The sequence below is a fragment of the Aythya fuligula genome, chromosome 4, assembly GCF_009819795.1.
Source record: "Aythya fuligula isolate bAytFul2 chromosome 4, bAytFul2.pri, whole genome shotgun sequence".
NCBI lineage: Eukaryota > Metazoa > Chordata > Aves > Anseriformes > Anatidae > Aythya > Aythya fuligula.
Genome location: NC_045562.1, coordinates 21,109,335 through 21,131,504, shown reverse-complemented (window position 1 = coordinate 21,131,504; position 22,170 = coordinate 21,109,335). Strand labels below are relative to the sequence as shown.

The following is a 22,170-nucleotide window of genomic DNA, read 5'->3' as shown; positions in this document are numbered from 1 at the left end:
TAAAAATCCAATTTAAAGCAAAGCAGTTGTAAGTTCCTGCAATAACTTGTTAGTATTTTAGCACAATTGTGTTTTATCAGATTTGAACACTGTTTTTTCCTGATGCTTTCTAAGAAAGCAATTTCTAATAAGGGGTTTGCATTGAGGGCCCTGGCCAAGTCCCAGTACCATTCTTCTTCAGTAACCAAGGGAAGAACAGTTTCCAACAAACTGACAGATAGAGAAGAAGGAGGATCTCTGTACTGGCCATTGTAGCATGTGCAGAAGTATTTTTGCCAGTCTCTGATGTTGCAGAGCTTCAAGCAAATATTCTGTCTCATGAAACTCCCACTGTCTTTATCAGTTCTTTAATTTAATTAGGAAAAGCATAAATCCAGCGTTTTTCTGGCTGTGGCACTGATTTTGCAGGAGATCTGTAAGAACCACTCCACATTGATGCCTCAGTTTCTCCGCAGGTACAACAGAGACACTTTCATTAATGTCACAGTGATGCCAATAGGCTTAGTTACTGCACAAGACTTTAATAGCTTTGTGTGAAAGCCGCAATACTACTGAAAGCAGTTCTTTAGCTAATAACTTCTTAAAAGAGGAATGTAAAAAAAAAAAAAACAACTGAATCTGGCTCAGGCTTAAGAACAGCATTCAAAACATGACTGGTGTGATGGTTGTCTCTTCATCACAAATCAGTGGCATAAGATTGACGTTTCTGTTTAGAAATTGTGTGGCAATCAAAAGATCGGTAGATTCAGGAAATCTGGCAAGTGGAAGAAAAGATTGAAAGAGCAGTCCTGAGTGATCTCTCATTTCAACTGACAGCACAGGACTGAGGAAATTCAGAGGAATATAGATTTTAGCTCTATTGACTTACAGAAAAATCTAACCTTGTTAGGTTCAATTCTATCTATAGCTCTTACACAATTAGAAGAAGGATAAATCATTGCAGATTTCGCAGGCGCTTCCGATTGTTGTAGGCTGCAGATTCCCTGCCAGTTGATCTTGCCCTCAGACTCTAGGAAATGTCACTTAGCAGCATGCTATGGATAGAGATGGTGGCCTTCCAGGACACGTGGTCTTCACAAGCCTGCACTTGCTATGCTCTTCTACTTCACTTTTAGCCTGTGCCTTATTATTACAAGCCCATCCCTCCAACTCTGAAGGTATTTTATATGCTACTCTGTAATTTCAGTGTCAGCGATGGTGATATGTTATATAGCAGGAGGGCTTTGTAGGTTCATAGGAAGTATCTGGGGGAAAAACAGTGGCCCTGTGGGCTGAGGAGCAATCTCAATCCTCCAGCATGTAATCCATGTATTTTCTAGAGTTAAGCATTTACTTTGGGATGCATAAATATCGTTTACTCTCCCTCTTACTCCCTGGTAGTTTGGCTGAAGGTCTGTCATCTACCTGAGACATGTCTGCACGCCTGCCTTTGTCCCCTTGCTCAACACCCTCCTCTGTGGAGAAGAACGTTAGTTTTGCTTTGTCTTGAGCAGAGAACGGTGCTAGATCTTTGGTACTAAACTGTAATGAGAGAGAGAGAGAGATAAGAGAGTGGTTTTCAGCTGAGATTTTAAATGAGATGAGACATTAAAGAAGAGGGATGCCAGAGTAATGATTCACATGGTAGGAAGTGCAGAGGAGGACGGTGTTGCACTGATCCTGGGAAACACTGCAACAAGTCTTGGCAGGTAGGAAAGTCAAAGGGGGGAATAAGACAGAGAAGTCAGGTCCCTGAAATAATTCTGATTGATTTATTTCTCTGATTAAAAACAAACAAATGAAAAGGATTTATTTTCACTTGTATTTTTTTTTCTTGTCTTGTAATTAATCATTTATTCATACGTGTATATATTTATACATGTGCATGCATATTTACACAGACGTGCATGTATATACATTTATATAAACACATGCACCTATGTATTTGTATATAATACAGGGCCACAGTTAATCCTGCACCAGCTCATAAATAGCTTGTAATCTAAATCAAATTTTAAGTAGACATGAGCATAAAATCTCTGCTAGTGTTAGTCTGTTCTGTTACCCTGTAGCTGACTTGTTGAAATGTGGGATTCAGCCACATGCAGCAGCACCCGTTGCGTCTGTGTTGGTAAAGACAAAGCCGATCAGTGGTGTCCTTCCCAGAAGATAATTTTTTGTGAATGTGTTAGGGTTTTGGTGCTGAAAACTTTATTGGCTGAGTAAATTATTTCTGTGCCGGATTCAGCATTGCTGTTGTTCATAACAGAAGTCATATGGACCACACAAGAAAGCTGGAAAGGGGAATGGGCTTCTTGGAAGTGATTCCAAAAGCTAAATTTTTTCTTTAAGTTTAGTATGGCTATTCATTAGCATGCCTAAATTTTCTTGTGTTCAAGACATGAGAAGTCACTCACTATAAACTTATTTTTATAATAGTCACCTGTAACATCTGTTATAACAGAAATACTTGTCCTGCATTCTCTGTACGGCTGTATTATTGGGTTGGTAACAATTTGCAGTTATAGCCAGTTGCAAACAGGGAATTGTTTATGAAGATCAAACAACTAAATTAAAAACTACACAAAATAATTTATAGTACAAGTAAAGTGCACGCCCTGTATCTTCTGCTCTGCTGAAAAGTTTCATTTACATTATTAAGTATGTTTTACTGCAGTACTTTAGGAAAGAATAGATTGCAATTTGGGTTCCATCTTGTTAGGTGTTACATTTTTAAGTGTCGTCAGTCATCTCTAAATCATTACAAATGAAGTGTCGAGGATTTTTTTATTTTGTGTTCATTGTGTTGTATGCCAAAGTTTGTCTTCTCTTTATGACTTATTACCTGCTGATTTTTACAGAACAGATTGATAAAACCTAACATTCTTGGGGGTACTTGATTGCGTGCTTTGTTGTTCTGAGGTTTTCTTTTTAAGCTTTATGGGTGTTATGTGCTTTGGTTAAGTCAAAAAATATTTCCTCTACTGTTTTGATGGCCTGAATCTCTGATCACCTGTGACGTACTCCAAAATGTATTTATATTGCATAGTGTGAAATTGGAAAATCTGTTCTGTGTGTGTTCTAATGGATGTGACGGTCATTAAGTATATGAGTCTTCTGACGTTGTAATCAGATGTGATTCAGTCTGTTAAATATCCATGAAGCAACATCTGCTTCACAGAGTGACCTTCTGCTAAAGAATACTTAGCATCTATTAGCAGATCATAGTGCAGATCTGCCTTATTTGAAATGCACTAAACTAGAGTAGTCTACTGCTGTTTAGCAACTAGCTTGTAATAATTTATTGCAGTTAAATAAAGCTTAAAAAACACCATTAAATAATTACAGGGATTATATGCTTTTCGAAAACCTTTGTGTTCTACTGAAATTACCCATTTAATTTCAGGGTTGGTTTGTTAAAAAAAGCTGAAATCTAAAGGCACATTAGGGGATCTGTCAGATGCTGTTTTCTGTAGGTGTTAATAAAACCAGATTAAAAAAAAAAAAAAAAAAAAAAAAAAAACTGAAACAAATTAAAACCAAAAGCAATTTTACCATCTGTTGTATATTAATTAGAACTTTGTGTATCAAGGGTAAACTCTCTCTTAGAGAATGTCACTGAATGTCTGCTAATAGAATACTACGCAAATATATTAGACGATAGGATTATATTGAATTTCACATTCTGCTTTGGTTGTAGCAACTGCTGAGACGGTGTATAATGAACTTTAATTTTCTTTCTTCTTAGAACAACCTCCAAATAACCAAGGCCAGTCGACCCTGCAGCCTTTGCCACCTTCTCACAAGCAACATTCAGCACAGCATCACCCATCCATCACCTCACTTAACAGAAACTCACTGACAAATAGGAGGAATCAGAGTCCGGCCCCGCCGGCTGCTTTGCCCGCCGAGCTGCAAACCACACCTGAGTCAGTCCAGCTGCAGGACAGCTGGGTCCTTGGCAGTAATGCGCCACTGGAAAGCAGGTAATTTCTTAGGTACTACTACAGACTGTGGCACTACTAAAGAAAACATTTAACTTGATGACAGATAGCTAGCAGCAGATCCTTCCCCTTATTCAGCAAACAAAGCTGAAAACTTTTCAGTACTATAAAATTCTGTCCTCTCTCCAAAATCCACAATGCCAGTCTTTTCCCTTACAATGTTTATTGCACAGTAATTGGACTCAGAGAGTGTATTATTTTTTGCAGATGAGCATTTTCATTCCTGTTCATAATCTGTGACTTTTGACTGTTTGAAGTAATTTCTTGCCTTGCTTGCCAAATATGTTATGTGTCAAATACATACTGCCATACAGATCAAATGTGAAAGAACTTCCAGTAATACTTTAACTCTAGCACTTAGTAGCTTTAAAGAAATACCCGTGTGAGGCTGGATGTTTTCTAAATTTGTCTAGGGTTTGGTGAGACAGAAGAACTCACTTAGTTCTGCTATAATGATAAATTTGTCCTCATTCTTTTTTGTCTGTTATAATTGATAGCTGGCTCTAGGAAAGGAGCAGCTAATATAAAGGGTGACACAAACTTCTATAGATGCAGAATGATGTATGATGCAAAATGATCTATAAAAAAAAATTATAGGACTTACTGGCACAGAGCTGAATTTACCTACAGTGATTAATTAATACTCATGTAACAGTCAATCAGCACTAATTTTTTTTATTAGCATTAGCCATAATATTCCAATTTAGTCATCAGACTAAACTATATTGAAGCTGACAGTAATTCTTGAAAATATTTATGAAATCAGTTCAGTCTTTGAATCCCTTTAGCAAACATTTTGTAGTGAAGTAAAGATAATTCAGTTGATTTTGACTACGTTAAAACATACGTGACCTTAAGAATCTTTATTAGGTAGTTTTGTCCCTACACATGTTTCAAGTAACTCTTGTGTCAGGTTTGGGGAATGCCTATTCACTTTTTTTAGTTTTCTTAAATATTCCTGTATTGTTTATGAGGCTTGAACACTGTAGAGTAGGATTCCAATGAAGAGATTTCATCATCGTATTCAGACAATTTAGTGCATTAGAGAAAAGGTTTTTTTAATAGAATAGGTAAATTTGTAGTGGGAAAGTGTACTAAGATGGTGAAGATTTACAGGATAGCTGGTGAATCTTCTGTAGATGGATAAGATCTTTGGTGTTTGCTTCCACTGCCATATATGTTTTCTTTATGTCTATAAAGAAAAAACATAGTACTTGAATGAGAATGTGACTTCCAACCTGGATTATAAATTTTTTTGCCAATTATAAACTTCTCATCTTTTAAATGCTCCTGATGAGAAGCTAAGGGTATTTGAGTGTTCAGGTTTGGAACAGGTTTTGTACAGGAGCTGAAATGTGAAAATTTCACATTAAAACTGACAGAGCTCTACAGTAGTTTTTCTAATAGTCTCACTTGGTTGGAACTCTTGAGGTGAAGAACCCATCTTACTTGTCATTGATTTTTCCCTTTTTCGTTAAGGTTCCCTATTGAGTGTGATTCTTAGGCTCAGTTTCAACTATATTAACAACTTTTCGATAGGTTTCTTCCTTCATCCATTTCTCAGCCTACAAGAAAGTTTATTTCATCTTTGGCAATATTTTAGCTTATGCCCTACTAAGCTTTTTTATTTTTTATCGGACTTAGATGACTGACTGAGAGCTACAGAATGTGAACGTCAGCATATATGCACAGCTATCTTTCTATCTCTGTAGGCTCATATTGGTGATGGGTGTCATAAAAATGAAATACAGCTTATTGTCGTGTATAGCTGGCTAGCGAATAGGCTGGTTTTGTACATAGGTGAGAGGGAAGTATTTGCAGAACCTGAGGGAGGCTTTAGTCCCTATTATTTTGCAGTAGTAATGGAGGTGACTTTCGAGATATATATTCTATAATAGATTGAGTTGTATATTTAATAGAATATTCTGTGATTTGGTTCTGCGTAGAGTTAATACTTTTGTGTAAAACATTGCTGTTACTCTGTAATTGGATGGACTGTAAGGTGATAGATCAATAAAATCCAATATCCAGTAATATCCAAGTAAATTCCAGTTTATGTTTTTTTAAGTCTTTCCTTAAAATTTTGTGAAGTTCTAAAACCAAAACTTGGATTGCATGAGTGCATCTTGTATCTTTGATGCCATATTTCCAAGACAATGGGGTTATTCAGAAGTGGCAAAACTTGTCATCACTCTTTTGGGGCTAAATCAGATCTACCTTTAAAAAAAGGTAAGAAAAAGGAAGAAAGGAAGGAAAAAAGGAGGAAAAAAAAATAGGAAGCAAGAAATTATTTCCTGCACAATTCCTCTGATTTCTGGCAGAGTGTGGGACCTTTTCACTGGCATTTAATGGTCTTTACTATCTGTCACTTCCCCAACTTGCTGTGAGTTAGGTTCACCTGGAGAAGCTAGCGCCATGGAATAACAATAACTTAGATGAATAAAAAGCATGAATATATTGAATAACTTTACATTTTGTTCTTTGAATTACATGTTGGACAGCCAAAATCATGCAAATACATGAATACATGCTAGGTATCCAAATCTTATAAATGACAACTAAGTAATTAAATGTTACTTATCTTTGGTCTTTAGGTTTTTATTCACCTACTAGCTTCAGTAATTTATTCTTGACCATCAGGATCATTACTTACATTAATGTCTTATCATTCTAGTAGGATCTAAACTACCGATATTTAAGAATACTTAGTAAATCACTTCTTTAAATTCTTTCTCTGTTAAATATTTGAATGTGCAGAATTTTTCTAATGCACAATCAATTACATATGCTAGAATTGAGCAGAGGAAGAGTATGTTAGAATTCATAAATTTGTTTATAAAAGCAAGCTGGTATCATCTCTTAGGCAATAATTTATTAATGTTAGGCACAGAATGTCTAAGATAAATTTGTCAGCAAGGGAAAATTTACATATTCTAGTCCAGGAATAAATCTCTGAAATTATTACGTAACTTTAGTCAGAGCCTATGCTGAATTTTATGTGTATCCAAGAAGAGCTTTGCTCTTCTATTATTTCATTTGCTATATAACATACCTAATTTTCTGAAAGGAAGCTGTGTTTTATATGAAGGAGTGTGAATTTTTCATAGAAACAAACCAAAAAATTAAGATGTTTTTTCATAGTTTATACTGATACTGCATAGTCTTCTCTTACCCCTAACTTACACTTAAAAATAGAATTCATAGGAATTTCATACATCACTGTATTCAGTTACTGATCTACTAATTTTACCAAGAAGAAAGAGGGAAATGGCTGAAGAAATACTTGATGACTGGAAAGCAGTTCAGCATTTTGAAACATTCAGTTAAATTACTACAGTATCTCAGAAGTGATACTGGCAAAACAACTCCTAGAATGTGTTACTTCAAAACAGTTCTGCAAGCTTGATCCAAACTTCATTTTAGGGCGTGAAGATTTTAGGAACTCCTAAAGTGTGATGAACACTGAACAACCACATGTCTTTATTGGGGTGGATTGCCAGTGACGCTAGCGCCTTCAGTATTGATTAAGGTGTGGAAAGGGTGTTGATAGTTTCCAGGGTAGTCTTAAATCAATTTGTGTAAAGGCTGATTGATTGTCTGCAAAAGCACACTGTTGCTGGAGGTTAAAGTCTGCTCAAAGCAGCTATTTTTTTGCATTCCACCTACTAAAGCAGTGTCCAGTTTAATCAAATTCAAAATTGTTTCATTCTGTAAGTCCTCCTAGTTTTCACACATGGACTTGATTAAACATGTAACTTTTATTGAAAAGGGATGGTACAAAATAAAGGCACAAATGAGGGTGGAGTTCAAGGCCTGCTCTTCCAAAGACCCCAAGCATTGTTTTGGCTATGCCACATTGCTGGTCTGTGGATGGAGGAAATAGTTCTCCATTTCACATATGCTGTTGAGAGAAATAGTACATTTTTAAAGATCTGTGTGCAGTAATTCTGAGGACATACATACGCACAAGCTAGACGTGTTCATCAGGGCAAACAACTAGTACTGTTTTCAAAGTCTAAAGCTGAATGAATAAAAGTTATGTTTTCTTGTGGCATAGATTTCTTATGCAGTCAGGTGCTTATAAGCATCTGTATTTGAATCCTAGCACACTGGGCCCATATGCTTATAAGCTTCCCTTGGTGAGAATAGTCTGTTTCTTTAGATTTTTGCTTGGTCTCTCTGGCATCCTTCCAGCATATGAATCCCTTGCTGACGCCCTGAAGACTTGGAATTTGAGCACACTGTCTGTTTTGTCCCCTGTGTCTTAGGCAAGTACCAGTAGTCCAGATTTTGCACAGTATTTGCACAGTATTCCTTGAGGTAGTCATTTACCACTTCAGGGAGATGCAATTGTTGAAGCAAGCATGGATGCAAATTTAGGAAGAGTTCCCAAACCAATTCTTTTCCTTGTTTAGGTAGAGTAAGTAATGTACAGCTGTAAAAGAAGTAATAGTGCCTGGTTATATTTCTCCCCTTTTGTTTTCTTGCCTTTCCCTGAGAGAGCCGGAGTCTGTGGTGCTCCCTTTCCTTCCCCTGCTGCTGTACAGCATCATTTGCAGAACATGAAATCTCCACTCACTCTTGGTAGCCTGCCCTCTGCACATTTTGTCTGACTGCCTGTGCCAGATAGCCAGCAAGAGACTGGCTTTTCTAGTCTCAGTTCTCTTTCACTGCTTTATCTCTGGTCCAGCCTCATCAAGTAAACATCTCCCACTGTGCACTCAAGTTCTGTTCTCAAGACTATCTTGCCAGCAGCAGCAGCCAGGAATTTTATTCAAGGTCTTGCACAGAAAGAAGAGATCACCAAAGGGTAGTGTCCACCTAATGGTAGCCTTGTAACACCATGTCTTCAAGTTACAGTCCAGCATGTAGCTCAAAAGACAGTACAGAAGGCAGATAAATACAGCATTAAAAATGCAGTGGCAGGTTCAGACATCCATGGGAAATGAAAGTTACTCAATAGAATGAGTGAATTCTGTTTTGGGGATCATCCCATTCTTTAATTTGAAATTGCTGCTCTAATTTCATCTTTTTGTATCTTTGTATGTAGAGAATTAGGAAATCAAGCAGTCCTTGCAAATGGTCATGACAACCTTATAGAGATGGATGTGTTTTCTCCAACATATCACGATAGCAGTTATGGGTATGTGACTCTAAGTGTTTGCATGATGCTAACTGTTGACACAGAAGACAAAATGAGTTTTTTTTAAGATGTCTGATTGCAGCGGTCAAAAAACATCTGGAACAGACTTCCTCATCTTTATGTCTTGTGTGTTTTTTTTTTAATAATTTGCCATACTGACTCATAGTAAAGAATGGTTAACTTTGACTGCCAAATCTAGTTTGCTTTCACTTAAGAAGATAAGAGTGCAGTTGAGGTTGTATTAATTCTCTGTGGCCTGATTCTGCAAGCTGCTGCAAACTGTTTGCATGCTTATGCATTTGCCAGATCTGATCCTTAGTTTGTAATAGTTTACTGTTCAGCAAATGTTTGTTTTAGAAATATTATGCCTTGTTATTGTAGCGTAAGGATTGACCAATCGAAGTTTAAAGAAATAAAATGTTACAGAATAAACAATTCTTACCAGTTTGGTATTTGAACTGTTAATAAATATAGATAGGTAGATATAGATCCTTATCATAAGAAAAAAGTTCCATATCTATTAATCTTTATCATTAATATCTGTCTTCAGTTTGAACTACAATTTGACTTTCTTTTTCCAAATCAGTATACTTGGTTTCTGATCTACAAAAAAAAAAAAAAAAAAAAGAAAAAGAAAAAACATGACAAAGCAGTATCATTTCTAGTGAATTCCAGCTTGTTAAAGAGCCTAGTGTGATCAATTTCTGAAAAGAATTATTAATCGTAACTTTGCCTTTTTTTTTTTGTTAATAGTAGGGTGAAAATCAATACTTCATGTCCAAATTCTGTTTTGCTAATTGTAACTCTTTAAAGTATAAAAAGGATAAGATATTATTTGATTTAAATAAGAATATCTGCATCTGCCTGTTAATAACTCATTAATTTGTAAAATATATTGACGCTGTACATTGATCTGGTTCACATTCCAAAATCTCTTAAACTTTCACTTAGCCACAAATTAAATCAGCAGCAGTAAGGGAGTTATGTGTTAAATTCAATTAGTTACTCATTTTCAGCAAACTTAAAGGTACTGCAGATACTTACCAGAAAACCATTTTCTTATTTTTTTAAAACAAGTAAGCATACTGTATTTAAAAAATATATGTATTACCATTCCCTGTAGATCATTTACCACAGAATACTGATTCAGATGCATAATTGCTGAAGCAAAGTTAATAGAAACGTTCCTGGTTTGTACTTTATATGTTTGTAATGGGACCACCAAATGCAGGTATTTTGGCAAATGGACTATGTTGTATGAATTTCCTTTTAGTCGATACTAGTTCAGGTAGTGGTGCAATGAAATTTATCTTGTTTGTAATCCCTTCATTTTTAAAATTATGCTAGCAGGGATCATTTCCTGGTGTGAAAGTTGTCCAGAGATAATAACACATCAGTTCCAAAGCATAATAGATTTGAGACTACGACATGCAATCAGCATGAAGATTCAGTTTATCAGCCTCACTAACATACTGAGTCACAGTTAGAATCATTATATATTTGTTTCTTTGTTTTCATGTTATGTGTTACATTACAAAATATTATTTTTCAGTTTGTAGGGTGTATGGAGAGGATATTAATCTAATGAATGTGACAATTTTAGTGTTAATAATGATAATAGGAAAAGACATTTTGCATAGAAACTCTAGTGATTCATATGTCTAGACCTTAGAAATAGTTGTTTATAGCTTTGAGAGATTTTTGCACAGTGCATTAATTATCATAAGACAGTTCGAAATCTCTAGTCTTTTAATGGTAAGTATTGTTGGCCTTCCTTGGTATGGCTATCCCTATCCCTAGTATCTAAATGTATGCTTGTATACATCCTGAGAAATCATCTTAGTTTGAAGTAAATAGCCTGTTTTTCTTTTATCTAACCTGAAAGTCTGAGTTATCGAGGTATCAGAATTTGAAAAAGGAGATTCAATATCTAGTGAATGATTGCATTTATATTTCTTACTGTTAAGCTTCCTAGCACTTTCTATCTCCTTATTTTCTGAAAGTTTCATTTTTCGCAGGGATAGGGTTTGAAAACCTGTTGTAGTGAAGAGGGAATTCTTTGCAATGATTGCAAAGACTGGGGATTTTTGTCATGGGTTGGCAAACATGTTCAGGAGAGCTCAGTTTAAAAGTGGCTAGGCTGTTACAAGGCCATAGTGAATTGAATTCAAGAGAGGAAGAAACCAGGAGTGTGGAGTGGAGGGAAGAAATCTGGACATAACTACATGACTGGGCACAAAAGGAGTAGGAGAAGCTCCACAAATGGTTAAGATGGAGTAGCCCAAAAGAAGAAACTACGAGTGCTTGGTTAGGCAAAGTAGGACTTAGATAAAATGCTAGGCTGTTAGGAACGGAATATCTAAGATGAAACCCAAGATTATTCCATGTTACTGCTTGTAAGTGCTTGAGAAACCTTTTCAAATAGTATGTACCTCAAAACCTATAGGACTAACTCAAAATTATGAGAAACCTTGGCTGCTGATACGTGCTCTACTAGGTGAGAAACCAGGAATAACCATACCAAAGACCTCGTATCTGTGATGGTGTAAGTCAATAAGAAATTTTTCAGTACAATCTCTGAAGTGTCAAATTTGCTTTAAAATATCAGAAGTTAAACAAACAAACAAACAAACAAAACACTTAAGTAAAAAAAAAAAAAGTCAAGACCATAAAGCAGATAACAAGTTACAGAGTCAAAAGCTAATCTCTTTCTACAGTTGCATGCCTGCAGTAGAGCCTACCATCCCAATCAGTGCAGCTCAAATTGAACCAGAAAAGAACTTTAACAGATTCTGGAAATTCTTTCCATCACATTCAGATAGGTACGAAAATGATACCAAATACCATGGCAAAGCAAAGACTGGATGACATTATACTGTCAGCATACAATATCTCAGTAAATGTAGGTTGTGCAGTGAGAAGTCCAGCTTCAGGAAAGCATCAGAGAAAATGAAAACTGTTTAAAAAAATACTGACATCCAGTCTGGACACAAGATGTAATCCTCTGCCTTACTGAGTCCCTGAATGGTGATCTCTCAAGTCTTTTTATAGATTTTGGTATTTTGCGTACAAAAGAGCATGCAAACGTAGTAAATAAGTTTTCACCAAGGAACAGTTAAGGACTGGAAAAAAGGAATGGTAGGTGCCTCACAGGTATTTGTACAGTTGGCAGTTTGGTGGTATTGGCTGTAAGACAGTGCTGTCACTGCAGTGGCATCAATCTGGCTGTCTGATTGACTGCTGGTAACGCAGTAGCGGCAGCACAGAGTTCAGCACAGGTTATCACAGACTCAGAATTGCAAGAGAACCACAGCTTATGGACATCAATAAGTGAGCTAAGGATCACAAATCTATTATGATGGAAACTTCAGCACATTTGTAGCTTGATGCAGAATCAGATCCTGTCAGCCGCTGACAGAGTAATAGTTCACTTCTTCAACTTCCCTCTGGTTTTAGTTCCTTTTAAAATGCCCAGTAGGTCAATCAGGTCTTTCTGCTGCAGATGAAATTTCAACCTTTGTTTCAACTTCTGAACTAAGTTTTGGGTAAATAATGCAGCTCTGAGTCTCTCTTTTTAATCACATGTGCTTTTTTTGGAATTGTCTCCATGTGCATTTTGAGGCATTTGCTGCAACTGAATCACATTATAGAATTGTAGAATAGCTTGGGTTGGAAGGGGCCTTAAAGCCCACCTAGTTCTAAGCCCCTGCCATAGGCAGGGACACCTCCCACCAGACCAGGTTGCCCAGGGCTTCATCCAACCTGGCCTTGAAAACCTCCAGGGATGGGGCATCCACAGCTTCTCTGGGCAACCTGTGCCTGTGTCTCACAGCACTCTGAGAGAATTTTCTCCTAACATCTAATCTAAATTTCCCCTCCTTTAATTGAAAATTGTTCCCCCTTGTCCTATAATTATCTGTCCAAGTGAAAAGTTACTCTCCATCTTTTTTATGAATTTTTATGTATATATAAATAAATAATTGCTCTCCTTCAGCTTAGTAAAGACTGCAAGTGTAGTAAAAGGGATTGGATGAGTACAGTGGCCTGCCTTTCCTCTTTGATTTTCTCCCCGGGAAGCTTAACTTACTCAATATTCAAGAAAGGAGCTGGCCAAGATTAGAATACCTCATTTCAGAGACCTCTCTCTCTCAGCTGCGATATGATTCCAGAAGAACAAGATGAAGAACTGTAATATAAATCCTTATGATTTATATTTATGATTATGATTATGACGTGAACATTTCCAGTTGTTACCGTAAAATTCAGATGTTTTCCTTTACCCTCTCTTCCTCTGGAGAGACGAGATCTGGAGCAGCACAAGCACTATCATTATCTAAAAATGCAGTAACGGGCTATGAAGTCTGTTCCCTCCAATTGTTGCCTCCTTCCAAAGCGCATATCAGTGACCAAGAATAACCAGGGCCATGTCACTACCTATATGGAAGTCACTGTGAGTGCTAGACCTTTAAGACACCCAAAGCAAGCCTGTAAGGAGAACAGAGTCACTTGATATTTTTGAGCAATATATGAGTCTAGTTTCACTCTCTTCTATCAGGCAGGTAAAGGGACTTTCCTACAGAGAAGAGTATGAGTAACTGAAACTGTGGCAGGTTTCTTGGTTTGCCCACCCAGCATCAAAAGTCATTCTTTGCATCAGTCTCCCCAGCTCACTTCCACAAAGTGCAGTTTAGCCCTGTTTGTTTCCCTTGCCCATCTTCACAGAGTGCAGCATAGCAGAGAGGAACACAAAAGAGCAGGCTCAGAACAGGCTGATTTAACTGGTTCTTTTGATCTGAGATATGTGTATCCGTATAACACTGAAGTGAACCCCTCTTTCTTGGGGGAGAGAGCTAGCAGCCCAAATTTTGAGGAACAATTAATAGGAATTTTACAAGTGCCATGTGCTTACTACAGCACTATATTCTTACTTATGCCACCAAGAAGGTAGGTAAAGTGCAAAGGAAGAGTTTTTGGGTGCAAGTCACCAGTGGCTTCCAAAGGAGATTGAGATACTGTCATGTCTGGATTGCTACTGGAAGCTTCTGCTACGGATTGCTATGTCTGACTTCAGTCTTTCTCTAGCAGCAACCAGCATCAGAGCAATAACCTGCCAGGGACCAGATGTGAAAGAACACAGAAGCAGCAAGGAGGGCACTTGCAGCCCTACTGTTTTTTTTTTTCAGTCTTTAGTTTGTGAAGAAAGTGGGTCCTCGGTGTAAACCCACCCAAATTCAAGCAGATGTTTCCATATGTAAAGTATTTCTCTGAAACATTTGAATAAGCTGTTACAAGAGGCTTATCTCAGGTTCCCACAGACGTTTCCTCTGTTTTTGCATATGGGTAATAGCTTTCCTCTCTTTCTCCCTCTCTCCCAAACTTTGATCATCATTTGATCTGATGTGATCTTAGAGCTTTTTCCAGGATTACGGTAGCATTAATATTGGCTCCGAGGAAGCGGAAATTCCCTTTTATCTCTTCCTAGGTATTTTTTTTTCCAATTCTTCACAGAAAATATAGTAAGACAAATTCACAGCATAATGTAGTTTCTGTGCTGGCTTGGATTTGTGTTAAATGCAGCCGTATGGTTCTATGGAAGTCAGTCATAAGCCTGTGCTAAGGGCAAACACCACCAGCTACAAGGTTTCATCTCAGAAGAATGTTAACAGAAGATGAAGACAGGCATGAAGTGCTCACAGAGAAACAAAAATCCAATCCCTTTTGGAGCCTACTGGGAATGCTGATCTCATGCATCAGTGAACTAGAGTTCGTATGAGACCTAGCCAGTAATTTCTGTTATCTCTTTTACATCTTCCCTGTAACGTCAGTTGGTGGAGATTAATCTTCTCGTTCCATCTGCTTCTTCAACTCAGTGCAAGGAATCAGATTTATTGACGTGATCTATCCATTAGTGAGCCAGGCAGAGCTCTCTAATGTCACGTGGCAGGTGAGGGTCATGGTCTCACTCAGGGAACCCAGTTCAATCCAGCATGGGTAGGATCAGACAAGACTTAGAACACACCAGCCAGTAGATGCAGTGCAGTGACTGTGATCTTGGACCACTGTTTTTTTCCACTGTTAATGGTTTTCTGCTGATTCTGACAGCTAATGTATCTGGTATGTTTTTCGTAAACAAAGAGCAAGCATGATAATCCATTCCAGGGAGGGAGAAAATCAGCTGGTTTGGATTAAGGAAAGTCAGGGAGAGAGAAACACAAAAACTTACATAACAGAGCTTGGACCAAGCTAAAATATCTGCAGCTAGATGTAGCCATGCTCTCCTGAGTTAATTCATTAAGACTGACTGATTTCTTTGTATGGAAATGGCAAAGAAAATGATAGGTCTTCAGAGAGATAGACACCTGCTATCTCTGCATATGTCAGCAAGGAAGCATTTGAGATAGAGAATGAGAGCTCCCACACCTCAGAAGTATCTTCTGACTAACTTCAGTGCCCCTTTAGACCACCAGAAAAATAACAAGATATGCTGTAGGTACCCTTATGTCTTGCTAGCTTACATCAACTTCACAGTGCTGCCAAGGTGTTATAGAAGGTGCTACTACACTACTGAAAAGCAGAATTAATGATTGTTGCTGTGTCCAGAAAGATGAATTTTGAATTAGGACCATTTTTAGACAAAACATGCTATTTTGTTTTTTGTTCAGGTTAGCAGTCATCACAGATGTATTCAGTACAAAAGAGACTAATTACAGTTTCTATTCTAATGAGCTTAGCAATACCATTACGTGAAACGTCAAAATCAAGCCATTAGGAGTACTGTCACTTTCTGAGCAGCAAAGTTGTGTCTCTTGAAGTACTAGTCCTGAAATGTACATATATCACCAAAACATAAATCCACTAAAATTTACATTTCTCTCAACCCGTGTTCACTTGAAGTAGATTCAACAGAAGTTTTTTCTACCTCTTGAGGATATCAGAATATGATTGATGTGTTCCTAATTTTAGATGTCAAATGTGTAGATATACTGCATCATGCCTCAGAGTGAATCCAGTGTAACAGATTGAGAACCTCAGCAGAACAGATAAGAACATTTACCTTGACTTGCTTACAAATTTCTTTCTTCATATAATAATGTCCATATATTCAACGCTCCTTAGAGGCAAATTGATAATTTTTAATAGAGTGAGATACTGGCTCACTCACTAGAGTGTGATTTGAGTTGGTTTTTGAGGGTAGATAAACCTGTGCTCCACAGTATGAAAATTGGTCTGCTCATTTCATAAAGCAGGTAAACTGTGATTACGGAAGGCAGAATGGTACTGCCGTGGCTGATAAGGCAAACTGCAGTAAGCTTGTGGTCCAACAGCGAGCTCTCCTGCTGGCAATAGCAAGTATGTCCAGGTTTTTTCTCAAATAGCAAGGAGAACAAATGAGTCAAATTTATTAGATTAGTGGACTCCCACAAAATAAAATTTCAGAGACTCACAGATATGCTTACATAGCTGAAGGTCTTTTGGTACCTAAGGGTAAAAGAACCAAATACAAAAAAAAAAAAAAAAAAAAACATATGTTAGGGGCAGGTTTTCTTTTCACTTTTGTCTCTCCACAAGTCAGTTTCTGTTCAGTTGTCTTCTGAATGCCAATTTTGCTATATTCTGCACCAGAACAACAGGTATCTGAACATAGTCTTCCTCCACTCCACAGTTGTCTTTGCCTGACCCATAACGAACCTAAATCTTGATTTTTCTTCTTTTTTTATTTGCTTTAAGCAATTATTTTTTTAATGCATTTGCATATTTTACCCTAGAAATAAAATGAATCAAAGAGTAGTTTTATGAAGATGCTGTCATTATATACTGCAGGGCAAACAGTACATACTCATTATATGAGAACAAGGAAACAATTGGTTGAATTTAAATTGAAATAGATAGAAGAAAACACATTTTGACACAACGCGTGTTCAGCCTACAGAACTGAATGCCACAAGACATCTGTGAAACCTGAGTTGTGAACTGTTAGAGAATAAGTAGTCCGGAAGACTTTGAGTTTTTCATTTTGCACTGGCCACTTTTAGACAAGATACTGTCCCTGGTGATCCACCCAGCTGTGGTAATGTCTCTTTCTGCCTATTTGGTTACAGTTAACAGTTATATGTGCAAAATCTGTGTTTCTCTATCAAATACGATTATCTTTACAAATTTTTGGAACAAACTAACGTGCTCGTTGTACCACCTGTGTTTACTGGAATCTTTCCCTTACACTGTTTTGTTTTGTTGTTTTGTTTTGATTATTACTTTTTTTTTTTTTTAAAAAAAAAAAAAAAAAAAAAAGAGATCTTCAAAATCTCAGGTCAAGGAGAATTTCTAAGAAATTACAGATTTTCTTCCTCAGCGGTCTTCCTATCATGGTCTGTAAGAATCTGAAGAGCCACATAAAATTTACACCATCATGGAAATGATAAAACAGACAACATTTTAGGCAGTGTAGAAGACATTACTGTAAGAAAACCTCAGTCTGTGTTGATATCCTATGTGCCAAGGCATTATGAAATACGTTACTGACCTTCATGGAGTCTCTCTATGCAGAAGTGCAACCAAACTGATAGAGTTTGTTTGCTCCAGATTCTTCAGGTGCTGGTAGTACACAACAGTACACAAGGTGTACTGTTTGGAAGGGAACATGTACATTTGGAAGGGAAAGATATGGTTTTTTAAACACATTTATTCTAAATACAGTTTTATTCTGGGTCAAGGGTATTGTAGCATTTAAGATGAGGAGGACAGCAGTGTCTGGTCACTGTCATAATCTGCATCACAGAAAAATAACAGTGGCTTCCTTCCAGTCTCACTTTGAAAAACATGACAAAACCTGATAAAACACGATTCATGTTCTGACGTACTTAGAAGTGTTCAACAGAATTTTGCTGAGCCTTCTTCACGTTTCCTTATTTAGAATGAATTTTGTAATAGAGTCCTGTGTAACTTGTAGTATGTCATGACATATTTGCCATGGGATTTTGCACTCTCTTCGTGGGGTTGTGCTGTATGACCTATTCTAAAACAAAACTAAAATGCTGCTAAGAAAGTTGTTGGAAATGGTAAGATAGTCTTCAAGCATCTGCAAAGCATTCTGTATACAATGCCTAAAACCAGAGAAATCGCAGCTACAAATCACCTTTGCTAAAATCTACAAATCAGTATAAGCTAAAAAAAAAAAGAAGTCACATATCTAGTGTAGATGTTGTATTATGGATGTTAAAAATATTCAGTAATTGTATAAACTTTTAGACCAACGTCTTTAAAAGTAACGTAGAACAGTCCTTTTTGTTTTGTGATACTTTATTAATGTAATAATTGTGCCTCTGGTGGTCTGGACTTCAGGGACTTCCAGACACTTTTACGTAATACTGCATTCATTAATGCGCAGTATCAATTTTTTTTCTAAACTGAGGTGGAAAAATTTTGTCACAGATATTTTTGTAAGGAAAGTTATTCTAAATTGCATTTGCGTTGCTGGACACTGGGCTACCTTCTATCAAAAGTATTTGGGTTTGTGGTCTGAGCCTTACTGTCCTTGAATGTTTTTGTAATCTATCTCCATTTCTCAAAAGACACAGTTTTCAGTTAACTTAATCTTTCTGCCCAACTCCTGTTTTTTTTTATCACTTTTTTCCCATCCTGCTTTCCCATTTACCGAATTTAGTAGAGGTTACTTCAATTTTATTTTCCACAGAGGAAGTGGCAGCAGTGAAGAAATCTTATTTGGTATGAATCCTCACCCTGAGCTTGAGGAGGAAAAAAAAAAATCATCTGGATGGCAGCAAGTGCACACCAGCCCCTGATACACAGAGAGTACGAAGTTCAATTAAAAGGATGATTGTTTTATTGTTATTCACAAGTTTTCTTACTTGACTTCTTACTTGACTTACTTTTCTTACTTGACTTCTTTGGGTTTTGCTACTTTATTTCTGTCTTACCTTTTAAAAGAGGAAAGGTAGGCGCAATGCCTGCCATTCGTGAAATAAGGTGACTTCCTCGCTGCCTTTGCAAGCAAGGATTCATTTTATGACATAACTTTCCATTTTACCATCAAGCTGTAGTTCAGAACTGCTAGGTACTAAATTCTTTCCACCTAAAATTTTAAGATTAGCTGCACTTTTTAACAGAAATGTACATTGAATTAGCAGACAGAAGTATATTTTGAATAAACATAAAAGTAGAAGATTATTTGCTTTAAAAATGAATTGATTTACATGATAACAGAACTAGCTTGTCTTGTAAAATATTACCACGGTTCAATGGAATTTTTTACTCTGAAGCTTTAATAAAATATTTAAAGTGCTACTTACACGAAGATCTAGCAAGTGCTTGTTAAATGATCAATTTTGAATGGAAGATACACTATTACAGATGCTATAAGCTCCCTATGAGAGGAAAAGTAGTGTAATTGCTGGTAAATCAGTGCCTGGTCAAATAGTGCAAACAGTTTAGGCTTTAGAAAATAGCTACTCAAGTACCATGGTTTGAAAAGACAAGATAAATGGATATATAGATAATTAAAATCATTTGTGGATAGATTATATTTCAAGAGCACAAAGAAGTATGGCATTATCTGGAAGCAGCCTGGATTTGTTGTCAGATACCGTATCCTTCTGCTCATCTCATAGGAACGCTGTTTGGCATGGCTCAGAGAGGCAGACAAGATGTGCAGGCCTGATAGCATTGCACTTTAAATACTGATCACTGAGTTAATGTAGCAGGAGAGTCTCTGACAACTTTGTTAGTAACTCCACTCATTAGAAATAGAGAGATCCAAACAGATTTTCTTAACCCAGAGGAAGATGCCAGGCAGGTTTTTTTGTCATTATTTTACTCTCTCCGTATTTTTTCCCCCAGCAGCCTCCAGCCAGTCGGTACAACCACTCTGGCATTGTATTAATGTGATTCAAAGCAAGGGAGGAATAGCTTGAAGTGAGGAGTCGTGCTGCGTGCTGCCTAAGACTGCACACTGCTGAATTCACATATAAAAGTTACAATTTTCTTTCATTGCCTTGATGCCTGAGGTGGACTGTCAGAACTGTGACAGCTCACACCACCACAGATATGCGGCCATCTCCCAGGTTTATCTACGGGATTAACTCCTCAAAGGCTTTGAGAATGTGGATTACAGTCTCTGGTAGGCTGTGCTGTACCAAAGCCAACATCTCAGCTCTCACTTTCTCAGAGAAAAAAGAAGAAAAAAGATCAGAGGCTGACTGTTTTGTTGCATTATTTTGTTAAAGCGTAGACTGTATGGAGTTCCGTTCAAGTGCTTGTATAATGCGAGTTTCCATTTTTGTTCTGTTGAGCCAAACAGTGAGACAGGGGGATGTTGGTCAGGCAGCTTCTTCTTTTTAACGTGATAGCTGATATTTAGGAGTATTATTATATCTGCTGTGTGGCTTTCCTTCAGTCCCCAAAAGCAGTATTCATTATGCACTGAGAAGGAAACAGCCTTCTTTGTTTGTTGTTATCTTGAGATCCATGTAGATATACCTGGAGATATCATTTACTGTGTGTAGCCAGAAATTAAAGAGCAGTAAAGGTCAAGTGGATAAGACGCTTTATCAGAGCTTAATGAATCTACATGCTTCTGTGTATCCGTAAGATTAAAGTAACAATGTTCCAAGTTAAAACATTTTTTATATTGGGCTAAGTGTTTTTATTTTGGTGTTTGCTACATAGAAAATGTCACAACTTTTAATGAAATAGTGTCTTAGAGAGGATTTAAACCACGAGGGCATTGTCTTTTGAAATCGTTAATAATCCTCCAGGCTCAGAAGCTAAGAAAAACTTGGCTGTGCTGTTTTGCATCAGTAGATCTAGTATATATCCATCTGTTGCTACTGCCAGCAAGTTTCAGGTTGTTTAAAGCGAAGAAAACTGCATACAGTATATTTCATGGGATTGTGTTTGTGATGCATATATTTTCAAGGAGGGAGCATATGCCAAGGTGTTCAAATTTATCTATTAACCTCCTGCAGCAAAACCTCGTGCAAATAACAAACCCTGATGATCTGGTATTTCTCTCAGGGTGCAGTGGGGCAAAGTAATTTTGAGTGTCTCCACAGCACATTTCCAATGAAGTCACTGTACTTGTATAGGTCAATACATTATTATGCAAAGATGCAAGCACGGCTTCTGGAGGATAAAAGTCCCATCAGCCAAGAATTGGTCCTGACGAGCCCATTGTCAGGTGGTATAGCCTAGAGGGCTTTCCCCTCCTAGCTAGCTCATGGGGTGCTGGAGCCCCTGACCCATGCTGTATATATGGCATGCAGTAGACAAAAACAGCATAGACTTGCTCTTACTAGCCTTCAGGAGGACCTGCCTATCAGCAATTCATAAGCGCCTCTTACCCACTAAAAATGCAAACACCTCTGTCATTCTGTGCAGCTGTTCCTCCACTTGGTAAGTTCAAACTTCTCCACAGTGGGCTTTCTTACCGTTTTTACTTATAATGCATTCACTTTGCAGAACCTGATTATAGTAGGCCAGGCCATGCACTACAGATTTGCCAACATAACAAATCAGTGGAAAAAAACCCTGGTGCAAAGGTCTTCCACTTCAGTTTTGTTTGTGGACTTGTATATATGTGTCAGGAGGAAAACTCTAGGTAGTATAAGCCTCTACACCATGCTTCCTTTAAGAGGCTCTGCCAAAAAAAAAAAATATGCTAGTGTGAACTAAAATAGAAGGATTCTAATGTAACAAGCTAAACTCAGGGAATAGTATTTCCTTGAGAAATTTTAATTTAAATTAAGCTTATTGTTAACTCACAGAGTGTGTCTTAAATTTGGCTTTGCTTCTCATTTCTGATTCTGGCAGGGATTCTTTCTGAGTGCTTAGTAAATACACATCCTTAGAGTACTTGCCAGACTGTAACTGCTGTATCCATAATCAGATCTTGATACAGTAAGATTATGTGCAAGGAGATATGAATTAGTGTACTGTGTAGTTAGGACACAACAAAAATCTTTTAACTGAGTAATTCTGGCAAAATTGCCAAAAGTTTATATCTGAAAGATTGCTGTTTTCTTTGTACTT

General features: G+C 37.2%; 1 protein-coding gene across 15 annotated transcripts in view; it reads left to right on the top strand.

Annotated features, from left to right (window-relative positions):
• TENM3 (teneurin transmembrane protein 3) overlaps window positions 1-22,170 on the top strand; it is a 416,659-nt gene that overhangs the window by 276,887 nt on the left and 117,602 nt on the right. For 9 of the 15 annotated variants that reach the window (XM_032186160.1, XM_032186158.1, XM_032186155.1 and 6 more), the window contains 2 exons: window positions 3,728-3,965; window positions 9,034-9,126. In XM_032186160.1, coding sequence (XP_032042051.1) covers window positions 3,728-3,965; window positions 9,034-9,126 — 331 coding nt within the window. The remainder of the gene's footprint in view (window positions 1-3,727; window positions 3,966-9,033; window positions 9,127-22,170) is intronic. The other 6 variants (XM_032186162.1, XM_032186159.1, XM_032186166.1 and 3 more) reach the window with 1 other exon arrangement.